This window comes from Microcebus murinus, chromosome 3, assembly GCF_040939455.1.
Source record: "Microcebus murinus isolate Inina chromosome 3, M.murinus_Inina_mat1.0, whole genome shotgun sequence".
In the NCBI taxonomy this organism is placed as follows: domain Eukaryota; kingdom Metazoa; phylum Chordata; class Mammalia; order Primates; family Cheirogaleidae; genus Microcebus; species Microcebus murinus.
The window spans coordinates 29408661-29426739 of NC_134106.1; the positions used below are offsets into that span (position 1 = coordinate 29408661).

At 39.9% G+C, this 18079-nt stretch overlaps 1 protein-coding gene across 4 annotated transcripts in view; it reads left to right on the forward strand.

Annotated features, from left to right (window-relative positions):
• Positions 1 to 18079, forward strand: part of CRIM1 (cysteine rich transmembrane BMP regulator 1) — a 194070-nt gene that overhangs the window by 113067 nt on the left and 62924 nt on the right. For all 4 annotated transcript variants that reach the window (XM_012788414.3, XM_012788415.3, XM_012788417.3 and 1 more), the window contains 2 exons: positions 7607 to 7789; positions 10152 to 10349. In XM_012788414.3, coding sequence (XP_012643868.1) covers positions 7607 to 7789; positions 10152 to 10349 — 381 coding nt within the window. The remainder of the gene's footprint in view (positions 1 to 7606; positions 7790 to 10151; positions 10350 to 18079) is intronic.

The window sequence follows — 18079 nt, forward strand, 5'->3', positions numbered from 1 at the left end:
CGTACCATTGCACTCTGGCCTAGGAGACAGAGCAAGACCCTGTGTCTAAAAATAAAACAAAACAAAAAACAGATTATAAATTAACACTAGTAGCTAAGAGTCTTTATTAAGGTCATGCTACCCACCCAATAATTAGTTCCTGTTTTATTCAAGGATATGTGAAAGGTTAAAATTGGAAATGATCCATTGTAGGCCCTGAAAGAATTTTCTCAGACATTAACACGTAAAATTCACCATTTAAAGGGGAGCCGTGCCCAGAGTCAGCTTGCTCCTCACGCAAATTTTTGGCCTAGAAAATTCAAAACTGCAGCCTGTTAATAAGAAAACTAAGTTACGCTCAGCGATGTTTCTAGGGACGTAATGTCTTCTAATGATATAGTAATGGAGAGAATCTGGCATGTTGAAAGCAGTTCTCCATTCAGTATGTATTCATTGAGCACCCCTCATATTCCTGGGGCTTATTAAACTAATTTTGTTTAAGAACGATGCAATCTTTTGTAATCCTTTATAAGGATTGTTCCCTTTCCCTCATCCTGAAATAGGTTCTACATGGTGTCCCCCAGCACACACGCACACTTCCCCCTACCCCTACCCATAGAATAAGCCAATTGAAACTGCCAAAAATATTTTTAGTCTTACAATATTTAATACTGAGCCATTAATGTAACAATATAGCTAGCCGGACCAGGTATATATTGAGGCTAGTCCACATTCACAGCGATAAGAACATGTCATCAGGGTAATTAATACATTAAAGTGAAAACATAAGATTTAAAAATATTCACACAGAACTCGAGAACCCCTGAGTTTTGAAAACACTAGCCCGGATAAATAGATGGACAAAACCTCCTCCATCAATACTACTACTCTTTGAAGTTTGGTTTTATTTTGTTTTGGAGCGATATGAGAAGCGTCATGTAGAAGCTGCAGCAAGTTATCCAGAAGACTTAGGAGAGATCATTGATGAAGATAGCTTCATTAAACAACAGATTTTCGATGTAGATGAAGATGCCACCTAGGACTTTCATAACTAGAGAAGAGAAGTCAATGCCTGGCTTCAAAGCTCCAAAGGACAGGCTGACTCTCTTGCTAGGGAGGGGCTAAGGCAGCTGGTGACTTTAAGCTGAAGCCAGTGTTCATTTACCTAAATTCAAGAAGTCCTAAGGCCCTTGAAAATTATGGGAAATCTTTTATGTCTGTGGTCTATTTATTAATAATGTAAATGGAACAACAAAGTCTGGATGACAGCACATCTGTTTACAACATGGTTCACTGAATATTTTAAGCCCACTGTTGAGAACTATGGCTCAGAGAAAAAGATTCCTTTCAAAATATTACTGCTCATTGACAATGCACCTGGTCACCCAAGAGCTCTGGTGGAGATGTATAAGGAGATTCATGTTGTTTTTATACTGACTAACACAGGATCCATTCTGCAGCCCATGGATCAAAGAGTCATTTTGACTTTCAAGTCATGCTATTTCAGCAATACATTTGATAAGGCTATAGCTGCCATACATAGTGATTCTTCTGATGTATCTGGACAAAATAGATTGAAAACCTCTGGAAAGGATTCATCATTCTAGTTGCTATTAAGAACATTTGTGATTCATGGGAGAAGGTCAAAATGTCAACATTAACAGGATTTTGGACAAAGTTGATTCTAACTCTCATGGATGACTTGGAGGGGTTCAAGACTTCAGTGGAGGAAGTCACTAAACATATGGTAGAAATAGCAAGAGAACTAGAATTAGAAGTGGAGCCTAATGGGCATGGTGGCTCATGCTTGTGACCAGTGCAGGAGGATCACCTGAGGCCAGGAGTTCAAGACCAGCCTGGACAAATAGTGAGAACCCTGTCTCTACAAAAGATAAATTAGCCAGGCATGGTGGCACATACCTGTCATCCTATCTACTCAGGAGGCTAAGGCAAGGAGGATCCCTTGAGCCCAGGAATTCAAGGTTACAGTGAGCTAGGATCTCGCCACTGCACTCCAGTCTTGGTGACAGAGCAAGACCCGATTGATTGATAGATAGATAGATAGATAGATAGATAGATAGATAGATAGATAGATAGATAGATAGATAGATAGATAGAAAAAATACAATACAGAAGTTGAGCCTGAAGATACAACTGAATTGTTGCAATCTCACGATAAAACTTTAATGGTTGAGGAGTTGCTTCTTATGGATGAGCAAGGACAGTGGTTTCTGAGAAGACTGTAAACATTATTGAAATGACAACAAAGGATTTAGAATATTACTTAAATTTAGTTCATAAAGCACCAGGGTTTGAAGGACTGACTCTAATTTTGAAAGAAGTTCTACTGTGGGGAAAATGCTATCTAACAGCATTGCATGCTGCAGAGAAATCTTTCATGAAAGGAAGAGTCAATCAATGTGGCAGACTTCATTGTTGTCTTATTTTAAGAAATTGCCACATTCACCCCAGCCTTCAGCAGCCACCACCCTGATCAGCCAGCAGCCGTCAACATCGAGGCAAGACCCTCATCCAACAAAAAGATTGTGACTCGCTGACGGCTCAAATGATTGTTAGCATTTTTTAGCAATAAAGTATTTTTAAATCAAAATATGTACATTGTTTTGTTAGACATAATGCTGTTACACACTTAATAGACTACAGTATAGTGTGAACGTAACTTTTTTGTGCACTGAGAAACCAAAAAATTTGTGTGACCTGCTTTATTTCAATACTTGCTTTATTGTGGTGTTCTGGGTGCAAATCCTCGATGTCTCCAAGGTATGCCTGTGCCTGTCACCACCTGCCAATCAGTGTAATTCAGATAGGCAGTAGAGTTTAGTAATAGCCTATATTATGAATATAAGACTCTTTATCAGGAGTTTTGAAATATATTAAAGAAAGAAAGGAAGATTCCAGAACTTAGAAACGTAACATTTAATTTTGTAGACACAAAACATGTACAAAAATCACTAAAAAGACACTTTTATTTATGGATCACTGCATTGAGAAGTGCAGTTTAAAAAGAAAATTATTTCTTTGTAATATTTTTCTTTTCTGTATCCACTGAAATCATCCTCTTGTAGAGGTTGTGGCAATCTCCGCACTGTTGTGAGAGTTTCGTCTATTTTTGACAGGTGAAGGAGTCATTGGTCCTCAAAGACCACTTTTTATCATGCACTTTTCTGAAGAGCCTTTATAAATTGTTCTCAATGTCAAACAGAGATTTCATTGTGTTGTGTATTTTAAAACCTAAAGGATTGATCATGTTTTCTGAGCTGTGTTTTTTAGGACTCTCCATCTTGCTAAATTGCCCTCCCTTGCTCCCTGTGCTGTAGCTGCTGTCACCTCACTGCCCCAGTCCTCTCGTCAGTCCCATCCCCTGCCCTGAAGCTCTGCACGCCCCACCGTAAAAACATGTCCACTCGGAGCAGCTTCATTCATAACCAGAATCTTCCCTCCTCACCTCTTCTAAGATTTGTGGCTTTACCCAGATGGTAGATGTGGTTGATTAACTCAACTAAGTAACTCATTGATTGGTTTATATACCTTTTTTTTTCTGTTTGAGTAAGATATTCAACACTTTGTTAGAAAATGGTATTTTGCCTCACTACACAGCCTGCAAGGTTGATTTATAGAAACACTCCATTGTCTTTGCTTTTTGATCTTTGTGGTCCAGCTGCCCAGTTCCTTCCAATCCCAACTAAGATTAGTATGTTGTCTAAAAATATATAGAAGAATTCTGGGCTATAAGTTGATTTCTTTTTAGTATTAATTTTCTGAAAAAATATTACAGTCGTGCAGCACCAAGAAAAAAGCTTCAAACACACATTTCCTGCACACGTACACATACAGTCACCATTTGTCTCACACAACTCGTGACTTTAGGCAGGTGCCTCATCTCTTTAAATTTCATTTTCCTCATTGAAAAAATGAATATTAATACTTATTCTGCCTTCTCAGTTAAGTTGTTATGAAATCAAATGAGACAAATTATCCTTAAATACAGTAAAAATACAAATACACTCAAAATGCAATGAAAGTTTCTGAAAGTGTTTCAGACATACAAGGTGACATATTAAGAAATTATTTGGGTACAGAAGAGCCCATGAAAGATGTGAATACATCATCCAGCTCTCTCTACCTGATTGAACAGGCCTCATCAGCTGAGGAGAACTTTCTTTAGCTTTGGAGTACTTCTTTTAAATAGCTTTATGAAACACATGGCAGGCAGTTCATCAATTTAAGTTGTATAATCCAGTTGTCTTTAGTGTATTCACAGAGTTGTGCAGTCATCACCACGATCATTAGAACATTTTCATCAACCTCCCCCTCCCCTGGAAAAAACTCCTGAGCCCCTTAACAGTCATAACCCCATTTCTCACCAAAGCCCCCAGCCCTAGGCAGCCAATAATCTACTTTCTGTCTCAATGGATATGCCTGTATAAATGGAATCACATATAGTACATGTTTTTTTGTGACTGGCTTCTTTCACTTAGCATGTTCAGGGTTCATTCATGTTGTAGCATATATCAGAACATCATTCTCTTTTATGGCTAAATATTATTTTGTTGGATATACCATTTTTTGTTTATCCATACATCAGTTAAGGGACATTTTTTGGCTGTTGTGCTGCTATGAACATTTGTGTGTAAGTTTTTATGTGGGTATATGTTTTTATTTCTCTTAAGTGTATACCTAGGAGTGGAATTGCTTGATCATATGGCTGTGTTTGATGTTTTGAGGAAATGCCAGTTTTCCAAAGCAGCTGTGCTTTCACACCCTCACTAGCATATATGAGAATTCCAATTTCTCTACATTCTCATCAACACCGTAACCTGTCCTTTTGATTATAGGTATCCTAGTGGATGTAAAATAGTATCTCAGTGTGGCTTTGGTTTGCATTCCCCTAATGACTTACAATGTTGAACATCTTTTTGTGTGTTTGGTGGCCATTTCTGTATCTGTTCAAATCTGTTGAAATGTCTGTTCAAATGTTTACCCAATTTTCAACTGGGTTATTTTTTTATTGTTAAATTATAAGAGTTCTGGATACGGGTTTATTTGTTTTTTTAAGCAGATATATGATTGTAAATATTTTCTCCCAATCTTTGAGTTGTCATTTTACTTTCTTACTGGTTTCATTTGAAGCACAAAAGTAGATGAAGTCCAGTTTATGTGTTCGTTGCTCATGCTTTCAGTGTCATATCTAAGAACCACGGTCTAATCTAAGGTCACAAAGATTCACGCCTTTGTTTTATTCTAAGATCTCTACAGTTGTAGCTGGTTTCACTCAAATCATAGCTTTATGATTCATTTTGAGTTAATTTTTATATATGGTATGCAATATAGGGAGTCCATCTTCATTCTTTTCCATGTAGATACCCAGTTGCCTAGCACCATTTGTTGAAAAGACTGTTCTTTCCCACATTGGCTTGTCTTGGCTCCCTCACCAAAAATCAATAAATGTTGTAGTTTACTTCTGAACTCTTAAGTCCATTGAACTGTGTATCTATCCTTATGCCAGAACCACAGTGTCTTGATTACTATAGCATTGTATTATGTCTCGGAATCAGGAAGTGTGAGTCCTCTAACTTTATTGTCCTTTTTAAGACTGTTTTGGCAATTCTGGGTCCCTTGCATTTCCATATGAATTTTAGGATCTGCTTGTCAATTTCTACAAAAGAGCCAGCTAGGATTTTGATAAGGACTGCATTAAATATGTAGATCGATTTGGGGACCATTTCCATTTCAGCAATATTGTCTTCCAATCCATGAACTTGGGATGAATTCCCATGTAGTTAGGCTTTATAAATTTCTTTCAGCAATGTTTTGTTGTCTTCAGAGGACAAGTTTTTGCATTCATTTTATTCAGTTTATTTCTAAGTATTTTATTCTTTTTGATACTGTTGAGAATGGGATTTTTTTGACTTGATTTTCTGATTGCTCATTGCTTAATGTGTAGAAACACAATTTAGGGGTTGCGGTTGTACTCTGCAACCTTGTTGAACTTGTTTATAAGTTCTGATAGTTTTTTAGTGGATTCTTCAGAATGTTTAATATGTAACATCATGTCATCTGCTATTAGAGATAATTTTACTTCATTCTTTCCAATCTGGAGGCCTTTTATTTATTTTTCTTCCCTAATTTCCCTGGCTAGAATTTCCATTACATTGTTGAATCGAAGTGGTGACAGTGGACATCATTGTCTTGTTCCTGACCTTAGGGGGAAAGCATTTAGTCTGTCACCATTAAATATGATATTAGCTGTGGGGTTTTTGTAGATGCTGTTTATCAAGTTGAGGAAGCGCCCTTCTGTCCTTAGATTATTGAGCATTTTTATCATGAAAGAATACTAAATTCTATCAAATGCTGAAGCCATATCTATTGAGATGATCGTGTGTTTTTTGTTCTTTACCCTATTGGCATGTCATGTTACATTAATTGATTTTTTTTGGATGTTAAACCAACCATGCATTCTGGGAATAATTCTCACTTGGTCATGGTATATAATCCTGTTTATATGTTGCTGGATGTGGTCTGCTAATAATTTTTTTGGGGGAGGGGATTTTATGTCTACATTCATAAGAGACACTGATTTGTAGTTTTGTTTTCTTGTGATATCTTTATCTGGTGGGAGTTATTTTAAAGCAACCAGAATTAAAGATAAGGAATAAATTTAGGGAGAGTTTTTCAGAGCAGAGACAAATTTAAAAATCATTGGTATGGCTGGGCACAATAGTTCATATTTGTAATCCTAGCACTTTGGAAGGAAGAAATGGGAGGATCACTTGAGGCCGGGAGTTTTGAGGCTGCAGTGAGCTATGATGATGCCACTCCACACTAGTTCAAACAACAGAACAAGACCCTGTCTCAGAAACAAAACAAAACACTGGTGTCATGATGAGAGTTCTAAATATACAATTATGAGACCTAGCAGAACATAACCTTGAAACACAATGGAAAGCATAGGGTTTTAGTTGAAGAGCCACTGTTTTTGCTTCTGTCATTTGCTTCTTTGAGCAAATTAGCCAGAATTTCCTCACTTCCAGACTCAGCATAATAATATCTACATCAGACCCTTCTTATTGAGATTAAGTGAAGCAATGCATGTAGAAAGTGTTTTGTTAGACCAAGCACTATTAAAATTATAGAATTTTAAACCAGATAGAAAAAAGAATTTGAGAACACTGAAGGAACAGAACATTACCACATCTAAAAAGGCCTAAATAAATTTTTTGAGGCAGAACAAAACCTAATGTGAAGACAGGATCATTTATTTGACGTAGAGAATGATTTTACAAAACAAATATAATCTGTTAAAAGCACATACCAGATATGTGAATTTCATGGTCATAAAGTTTAGGTTTATTTGGGATGGGAAGAAGTTGGTGTAGATTTTGCTAAGGGGAATTTCAATTCCTTGTTGTAAATAGGATAACAATGTGTTTTGTTTATTTTACTTTGCTTTATTGCTTCCGTTGCATAAAGTTATACTGAGTTTAGTATATTTCCATCAAATTGTAACCCCTGCTATTAGAATTTTCTAGAGGCTGTTTGAAAAACATTAAAGGACACCACTCAAAAATGACTTAGAATATGCCTTGTTTGTTTTAACTCCTTGCAGAGACAAAGCCAGCCTGCGTCTTCAACAACGTGGAATATTATGACGGAGACATGTTTCGAATGGACAGCTGTCGCTTCTGTCGCTGCCAGGGGGGCGTTTCCATCTGCTTCACTGCCCAGTGCGGCGAGCTGAACTGCGAGAGGTACTACGTGCCCGAAGGGGAGTGCTGCCCAGTGTGCGAAGGTAAGACAAGGTGCTATTAAAGATGAATACGAGTACACTTGATGCAGAGTTTTAGTATGAAAATTGACCTAATTCAGTCTCATCCAAAAGTAGAAGAATATTGAAGTTCCTTTTTTATGACATCGTGGTCTGTATTTTAGAAGGTTGATAATGCCAGGTAGGGTATATGGAAACACTTCCCTGAGGGAAGCCGTGCCCTGAGTGTAGACGATGGGTCACCTGTTTCCACAGGTCAACATGACATCTCCCAGAGTTGCTTTCTGTGTTCCTCCCCAGCAGTTCTCGCAGTTCGTGAGCAAGGCCCTGGGGCAAAGCTTTGTCTTCACCCTGGCGTTGGAGTTCACCACCTGTTCTCCTGACATTGCTCCACTAAGAAAGGATGGCCCTTGTCACCAACAGTGTCAGCCAGTCAGCCCAGAGAGCCACCCTGCCTCCTTACCCATACCCCTGCCCCTCCAGGGAGATCAGGACCCTGCTGCTCCTCCTTTAAAAAATATGTGGTAGTTAGAGGGGGAGTGTGGTGTTGTGTGGTGGCGACACCAGCTCGAAGCCCAGCCTGGTGTCAGGTGTGACTTTTATGGACCTGCTTTCTCCGCATTGCCCTCTTCTCTCCAAGAAGTAGCATTTCCATGTTCCTCCAACAGGCTGTATCTTCCTATCTCTGATATTCATAAATAATAAATATCTCAGAATGGTGCCTCTTTCATTCACTACAACCCACACATTGTAAGGATTAAGACATTAAAGCTCAGAAAACTAAGGTCATTCGCACGAGTTTACAGTGAGGGTAGGAACAATACTCCCGTGCCTGGCTGTGTCTGTGGCATTCTTCTGACCACACGACAGTTGTCCCCAGAGAAAAGGTCATGTGAGCTTTTTTTGTCCTGACTGGACCACACATCTCCAGTCTGAAGTCGTATATGTTAGTCTTGTACCTGAACTCTGCACACAAAGTGGGAGGGTCCATATTTTTTTCTGTTTTCCTAAAATCCTTTAAATGGTTAATCTGTATTTGCCACATAATATTGAAGATCTGATAATGTTTACATTCCTGACATTGATCAGTTGTTCATAACAATGGGACCTTTTGCTTATTAGAAATTAGTTTAGCCAACACCGGAGAAAAGTAGTTTACCTTTCCGTTGTCGTGGAAGATTAAAAAAAAAAAATTCCATCAAACTTAAGCTTATAATAGTGTCTGAAACTATGTAGCGTTGGTGGTGTGAAAACACAGATATGAACCTCTGTGTAATAATCATAACGAGTTGTCTAGGCATGGATCCGGTTATGTCTCACTTCCTGGAATTCAGATCCAGCGTCAAAGTAGAAATGATGTTTTTAGTATAATATTTTTTATAAAGGAATTTAGAAAGTCTTAACTAGTGCAGGTCTATTGGCCACTTCCGTTGCTGGCAGACTGCCTTTGTAAAGCTGTTACTGCATTATTTTAAATTTTGACTTTCTAACTTTCTTATATTACCTCTTGAGAATAAAGATGACCAAACTCTAAATTGTCTAGACTCTACTCCCAACACAGCAGTACCTGTTTTGTTGAGGCCAGTTTTTATGTATTTCTGAGAAAGAAAATTGAGTAATTTATTTAGTTGCTCTCAATATAGGGATACTCGGGTACTCTGCTCGCAGTATTTGTATCCTTGTCAGTAAATTCAGTAAACATCTTTTTTTCATAGTAGTAGTCTTAGTGACTTTTGTCCCCCAAACTTGGCTGCTGCCTAGCTGCCCAGCTGTGGGAAGAAAACTGGCCTGAGTTCACAGCCTTTCTCCAAGGCACAGTGGCCCATGGTATGTCTAAGCCAACCTTGTCATGAACAAGGCCACAGCAAGGGCCTGCTCTGCCCCTCACTGTTGTCCACATGGACTTGCAGGCTCCGTGAAATATAGTTCAATTAGTCCTAGGAGTAGCAGTATCATTCTGAGTTAGATGGGGCAGTATTCCTTCTGCTTCACAGGCAGTGAAATCGGGGTGTGATAAACGTTTAAGTCAACAACTCTAAGACATCGTCGGAGCCTAAAGTGAATCTGTGTTTTCTAATTACCAACCCACAGCTCTATCCACAAAGCTTTCCAACTTTGTGGAGTGATAACACCTGCACATGGGTTTTGAGGCCACAGATCCGCTTCCCTGACTGCTGTGTCAGGATGAGCAGATACACATTTGGTATGACAGCTGCTTTTGCTCGTACCCCTAGAGACACCTCATGCAGCCCCAAGCTTCTCTTGATCACCGTTGGAACAGAACTGCTGATGACTAAAACCTGGGGGGAAAAATGTCACTAGGTACAGGCAGAGGGTAAGATTCAGAATATGCTCGGTCTTACTGTGAACTCATGTTTTAATTTAGATCCAGTGTATCCTTTTAATAACCCCGCGGGCTGCTATGCCAATGGCCAGATTCGCGCCCATGGAGACCGGTGGCGGGAAGACGACTGTACGTTCTGCCAGTGCATCAACGGAGAACCCCACTGCGTTGCCACAGCCTGTGGACAGAGCTGCATGCACCCCGTGAAAGTGCCTGGGGAGTGCTGCCCCGTGTGCGAAGGTAAACCTCCTAGATCCTAGTGAGTCCCTGGTGGATGTCTCATGTTGGAAATGCTTCCACCAGCATGTTCTTGTTTGTTTTTTATTTCTCAGGCATAATGTCTGCTTCATGCTGTTACCAGTTGCAGACGAATTTATTATACAGCCCAAAACTAATCATTTGGGGGAAATGTTGCACATTTAAAATGAGAATAGTGTGGTCTTTATTTTGCCACTGCAGATATGCTTATCTCAATATGGTATAAGAATACATACATTTTAATTCAGTTCACTTCAAGCCTAATTAACATCCAAAGGTCAACACAATGAAATAAAATTGGAAATAAGACCCATGACTCAAACATAGCATGTTTGACTTGTGATGCTTCCATAAGCCCAAGGGTCCTGGCAACTGGAAAAAAAACTGGAACCATCAAAGGCGATTTGCACTGCCTGGTGCCTGCTCACTGAGCATTCATTCTCTATACTTCTAACATCACAACGGGTTTGCAATTCCTCTAATATTTTTGCTATGTCTTGGTTGCCTGTATTTGCTACTTCTCTTCCTGTTTGATAGAGAGAAGCCTGAGATACCTCGGACTAGTTTTTCTGTCCCAACTCCTATTCCAGTTCATTTCCTCCACCCTGGGAAGATTCTTTGTGCACTTACTCATGTCAGTCCTAACCTTCTGCCCATGTCTATTAATACAGACGAGAGATTGAATATTTATGCTGACATTTCCAATAAGGAGTATCCATCGTTAAGCACATTTGCATAGTAAAATGAACTAACATGGGTCAAAAATTATTCCATGTTGAAGATGGATCCTTCTAGAATTTTTTAAAACAGATATTTAAAAACTGGTCTTTTCAGAAAGCAAGTTCAGTAGCCTGTCTAAGTCTTTTAAGTATCAAGAAATCTTTCGCTTCCACCTACGTATTTATAAACTCAGACTTCAGAGTTTGCCTAACTAGGTTTTATTAACCTCTGAGGGGTTACACTTATTAAAAACCTTAAAAATCATATAAAAATTTAAGCTGAAGGACTCTAGTTATATTGACATCACCATTTTCCCCACGATTACTCTACTCAGAGTGCAGCTGCCACACTCCAAAACTTTATAGCTTCCAGATGACCAGTTTTGTGGCAGTCACCCACCCCCTCATACGTACACGCCTCCCGTACCCTAAAGGCAGCTTTTCAGTGCTGGAAAAGGAGCATGTGGTAATGTGTATAGCGGTTGCACAGTCGGCTTTACAGAAAGGGTGCCTTGTTGAAGCAGATAAAGGTGAGAATATCTGTCCCTAAGAGTTAGGGACAATCTGTTGTCAACTTGAAATATTTATTCGTACAAATGTGTGGGACATACTATAAGAAAAATTAAAAGCATAAATACATAATCCAGTAAACACCCTTTTAACCTCATGGGTCTTGCATCAGAAATTGAAAATACCAACTTAAAAAACTTATTTAAGAAAATAGTGCCTTTCCTGCAAAAGTAAACAAAAGGAAGGCAACTCATCTTTGCACTCATCTTTTGCATTCGTTAGCATGTCCATCGTGGTGAGCAGAGAAAGGAAGCAGGTGAATAGGTACATACACACACACACACACACACACACACACATATATATATATATATATATATATATAACTGATTTATTCTTGCCTCATGTAGATGTTTGGATAGGGAGTGAATTTGGTCACTTAGAATTTGGTCTCTGCAACATCTGCTTAGGGCCGTAGTCTAATCTTCCTCTGTTTGAGAAAACAGTTACAATTTTACTAGCCATTAATTTCAAAAAATTAATTAAGAACCTCCTGGAGTTCAGATATAGCATTGCACACAAAGATAAATAAGAGGCAGCTTTAACTTCAAAGAACCTATTTAGGCCAAGTTTTAAACCAGGAGAAAAGGAATTCGCTACTGAGGTACTGTGGGACACGTGCCTAACATTTAACCCTCACACCAGCGCTGTGCTGGTGGCCTTAAGATCCCCTTTTGGAGATGAAGAAATTAAGGTTTAGAGAGATTTAGGAAATTTCCCCCAAGTCAGTTGCCCTGCGTGGCTGGAGCCCCTCACATCTGTCAGGCACAGCCACGTTTTGTTTGCTCCCTGCTCTGCTCTCAGCTGACTCGCCCCTGTGTCTAGCGCCCGTTCTCATCTCTGCTCATCCCTGCCTTGGGCCCTGTGTTGGGGAGAGACCAGGGTAGGGTGGCAGGGGAGGAAATGATTTGCAACTCGAAAACTGCTCCAGGTGTTTCGGATGTGATTGCCGGCCTACCCTCTTCTTCCAGTTTGAGGACCTCACAGGCAAGATGGCTTTTGAGACGCATCCCTGAGCTCATTTGTTGAGCCTTGTGTCTGGGCAGCCCCCTCTGAGACCTCAGTGGAGCTCAGCTTCCCTGCGGTTCCAGACGCACGATTCTGCTGGCCTCCTCTCCTCTCTGTCTGTTTCGTGCTCTGGCACGTGTCTGTCTTCATGGAACCTTTCAGAAGATTCCATTTTCTAGTTCTCAGAGAACGAATTTATCTTGTGTTTCTTGTTTTTGTTTCTAACTTAGCTGAGTAGTGAGTTTCATAGAAGGTTGTATTTTTCTCTCCAGTAATGCTTCCATTTTAAGATGTAACAGGAAGACAGAAAGTCTTTTAATATGGGATCAAAAAACAGTGCATAGCTTAAGATAATGATATTAAAGTGTTACTTGTTATTAAAATAATAAGCTTATAGGCCGGGCATGGTGGTTCACGCCTGTAATCCTAGCACTCTGGGAGGCCGAAGCGGGCGGATTGCTCAAGGTCAGGAGTTTGAAACCAGCCTGAGCAAGAGCAAGACCCCATCTCTGCTATAAATAGAAATTAATTGGCCAGCTAAAAATATATATAGAAAAAAAAATGAGCCGGGCATGGTGGCACATGCCTGTAGTCCCAGCTACTCGGAAGGCTGAGGCAGGAGGATCGCTTGGGCCCAGGAGTTCGAGTTTACTGTGAGCAAAGCTGACACCACGGCACTCACTCTAGCCCAGGCAACAAAGTGAGACTCTGTCTCAAAAATAAATAAATAAATAAGTAAAATAATAAGCTTACAAAATATACAAGGTGAATGTATCTTATTGCTTAGTGTGTAGGGTCCAAAAAAGTCTTTCGAATCATTTGAAAGTATTTTTCTCAGCAGTCATTCAGTAGCATGCTTTAATGTAATCTGAAATGATTTCAGAATAGCAAAAGGATTATATGAAATAAGAAAAAAAGCAAGGTGTTAATGTGCAATAAATAAGCAATCAGCCAGAATTATGTAGACAAAAACAGAAGCACTGGTATTTATGCAGTTTATACACACAATAAATTCCTCTGTGCACAATTGCATAACCAGTGTTGGCCCTTTCGGTGTTAGCTATAGTCTCAAGGTACCTAGTCAGAGTCTGAAATTAGATGAAAGGGGACCCCACACAAGGATTGTGGTTTTAGAGTCTTTCTCAGTAAATCACTGCATAACCAAATATGGTGTGTTAGGATCTACAGGGAGGAAGAACCTTGTTGTGGCTCTTGTTGTTATTGAAGATACATGCCTTCCAAGTGACAGCTTGACGTGCTTGGTTACTCCCTGAGGACTGGGGACGTGAACCTGGGAGCCCTTAAAGACTAGGCTGTTGCTTGACAGCTAACTTGATTCACAAGTGCCTAAGTGCCTTTTAAACTGGCACTTAAGTACTCTCACCACGATGTCTTAGCAAGTTATTGTCAACACCCAGTTCAGGTATACAGATAAGCCATTCCGCTCTGTGAGGCTGTAACTTACAAATACAAATACATGCACATACTTTGCTTTGCTGGCTTTCTCTACATCTCTTCTTCATGAGTCTCTTTATTTTCTGACCCTTATAAAGAGCCATGGTGGAAATGCATGGAATAGCATACAAAGTTTGCAGTGTAAGTGTACACATAGAAGATGTGGCCTTATCTCCTTAAAACTGAAAACAAAAAGGAAGGGGGGGCAGCAGAAGGGAGGTCTTTATCCACATCTGGCACTATTTGCACCACCTTATTTGTAACCCTGAATGACAGTGACTGACATTTCTTATGTTCTATGTGCCAGGCCTAAATACTTTAAGAGCATCTGCTTTTTTGATCCTCATAACATCCCCCCAGTGTGGGTACTATCATCCCAGTTTCCCATTGCACAACCCAAAGTAGAGACGTCATGTAACTGGCCCAAGTGGCAGTGTGGGCACAAAATGTCCCTAGAGCCCAGACTCTGGACTGCACGGATGCTGCCTCTGAGATAAACAGCGCCCTGTGCCCTTGAAAGGGGCTCTGTCCCCCATGAAGAAGGGATTTACCGTATTCTTCTGAATCCCTAGAATGGCGTCTGGTGTGTAAGCAGGTGCTCAGAGGTTTTTAATGAATAAAACTGAGTGCGTGAAGGAGGGAAAGAATGGAGCAGGAAGTCCCGGCCAGAGCCTTCTTGCAGATCTCCTCCTTAGTTGAGTTAAGACAGCAGACCCTGATACAGGGCTACCGTGCCCAGAGCCTGAATAGCTGATGGCCATTTGGACCCCTGATCCATCAGTGGAAGAAAGAATAATGTTAGGATGCTTATAGTTGAAAACGCATTTTCCGAACAGAAATGTGTTATGGAAATGTGTTTGGCTTGCAGCCAGCCCACGTGTCCTCGGGTGAGTTGGACTGATCAGCTGCAGATTGGTCACGTGCCCTTCTGATGAGCATTCAGCTCCTGGCGCTATCCCAGTGGCAGCCACGGGGGGGGGCCTGACAAGCCCTGGGTGTATTCTGTGGTCCTCTCCCAGTTCAGTCCCTGAAGTCTAGAATCACAGAGCTTAAGTGGGGCTTCCCCCGACCCTCCCAGTGACCCTAGGCCAGTGCTCATTTGCACATTCAATATGCTGTTATTAAGACACACCTTGCGTGTGTATAGCTACCACTGTATTGTTATTTCAGTTACTGATGTAGGCAAGAACTTTTTTTTGCATTATAATTAAGTATTGAGAATAACTTGCCAATTTTTCCCCCAATAATATCAAGCATAAATGCTACCCAAGCTGATTCTTAATGTCAGAGGAACCCTAAGGACAGGGTGCCATTTCCATTAAAAATCTGTTAGTTTTATAATTAAAGGTAAGATGTTGGGGAGGGAAATTTTGGCCACGAGATATATATGACACGACTATGATTACTCAACAAGAAAAATTTAAGAGATGTGGACAGCTGTGTGGCCAACTTAACTGTGATACCTGATGCAAGAGATAAGAACTTCATCGTGACTTTGAAGTCTCGATGTCAAACCTGATCTCCTGTCTCATCTTGGCCCCCGCCCACGTGACCAGTGTGACCTGAGTGTTCTTCAGGCCTTGCTATGTGCAGAGAGGAGTTGATGATTTTGATGACCTTGGGGATTTTGGAGCCAACACCAGAGTATCACTTTTCAAGAACTAGGAACAACTTAGGTAATATTTTAAAAGGTAGCACTGAAAATTATACTCAGGTTGCCAGTAAATAAATGTCAGGCTTACGGTTGGGCAAATGTGTAGTTTGCTTTCCACTATTTCTGTTTCTCTGAAATGAAAGCAAAATCCATTTTCTATCTCAGACAGGATGTCCAAGAGTTATTTGTAGATTGTCAAAGCTGGGTGATGGGTGTATGGGGGGTCCATCATATTATTCTGCTTCAGTACTTTTAAAGTATTTTCCCTAATAAGAAGTTAAAACAGTATTATTTGCAGAGCTATTTATCAGTTACTGAGCTAAGTTTCATTCAGGCAAGCCTAATAATTCTGCTAACCTGGACTTAACTCTTAAGGTGGAGGAATAAGAGATTCATTGTGCATGGATTCTTTCCAGTTCTGGATCTAGGACAGAAGGCAATTGAACCAAAAACTCAACTATCTTCCCTCCTGTCACCTGGCTTTCTTGGATCTCGTATGTGGGGAATCCTGGTCCTACTTGGGACAGTGCTGAAGATTGGGCATGAGGCATGTCTTGACCTACGTGGATTCCGTAAGCAACACCTCAGCATCAGCATCAGCTCACCCAGTATTATATGCCGTGCTCCTCTAAAGGGCTGGAGCTGTCAGATGTGCTGCCTTCCCCATCGTCAGTCCTACTATTCTAGAAGCACCATATTCTCTCCCTGAGTGCCGACGATACAGTTTGAATCCAGCTGCCCTTCAGATGAGATTTCCAGTGGGCTGCCAGAAAAGTCTGTACCAGGCACATATCTGGGTGGGAATTCTTTGAAACAAGAAAAAAATGTTTCCAGCCCTGCCCATAATGCTTCCTCACTGAACAGTATCTGAAATGATTAAGCTACTGCTTTTGTGGCAAGGAGTCAAGCATAGTTTGGCTGACCCCAGAGAGGCAGTGAAGTCAAAGATGCCACAGGGTCACATGTCATTAACATTCTGGTGCATAACAGGGATCAAAACTCAGTTTATGGGTGGTATTGCTTCAGCACCATATACGATGCTATTATTAGTAAGCCAAGAATAATAAAATATTCGTAATATCTTAAAGACTGTTAGGCATGCTGTTTTATCCTTTAACTCTAAATGTCCTGGAAACTAGTTCCATAAATGGAAATTAAAGTATCACAGTCTGGGTTTTGCTTGTCCAAATAAGGTCATATGTTGAGTAACAAATGCATAGCAAATGACTATCTGTTAACCTAGTTCTTTAACATAAGCATCAAAAATTTGTCAGTGATGAATTTTATTTAAGTATTTAGATTTTTCTCTGATCATTCAAAATGTCTTTAGATATTTAAAATACCATTAGAATATGGATGAAATGGGTGTAAAAGACATTCCTATCTGACCTTAAAATATCACTTATAAAATTTTATGATTTTTATAGCTGTGCAGAAATATATTATGTGCATTCCATATGAGTGGGTTTTTTTTTTCACTTATTAGATCCACCACTTACATTAATAGTTAAACAGGTGTGAAAATAAATGTTGTGGAAGTAGTTTAGTTGAGAAGAAAATGGTTGGTTCTTGCTTTTAGCTAGAGATTCTGCTGCTCATTCTCCAAGTCTAATATGTTTTTGCTTGTGTCAGTAATGCCTTGTACTTTGTACTTGATTTTTGGATAAGACTGCCATAATGACCAAAGTTTTACTAATAAAAATGAAGGGTGGCCTTACACTCTTAATTTCCTAAATGATCAACCTGCTCAGTGCCTTAAGTATTCAGAGTTGTTCCGAGGTGGTTCTGAAATCCGTGATTAGAAAATCCTCTGCCTCTGAGTTGACAGAGTTCAGCAGTCCCAGCTGTTAAGTATGTCCCTATTGAAGTGGCATGCAAGGGGGTAAGTTACTCTTCATTTCCTCTGCTGTCTGCTGCCCATACCTAAAAGGGCATTATTGCTGAGAATCATAATTTTCCTACTACGATAATAACTGCATCTAATAGATCAGACTTGAGCCTGCTAATTTTCATCTAATCAACAGAGGCAGGAAAACATAGTCTGGAATGCTAACTATGTGAATGAAAAATATTTAGTCATTCTTGAAATGATAGGAATGTTTTTCCAACAAGCTTAAATAAACACAATCTCTTTTGAGACTGTGTTAAACTTTTTTTGGATAAGAGACAACTCTTAGGCAACTGAACAGAAGTTAATGAAGGTTATTAAGAGACATGCCCTTCAGAGAAGGCTTGCAGACTTTAAAAAGAAAGATTCCATCTTCTCTATGCTACAATCATTGATAAGAAGCAGAATTGGTTTCCTT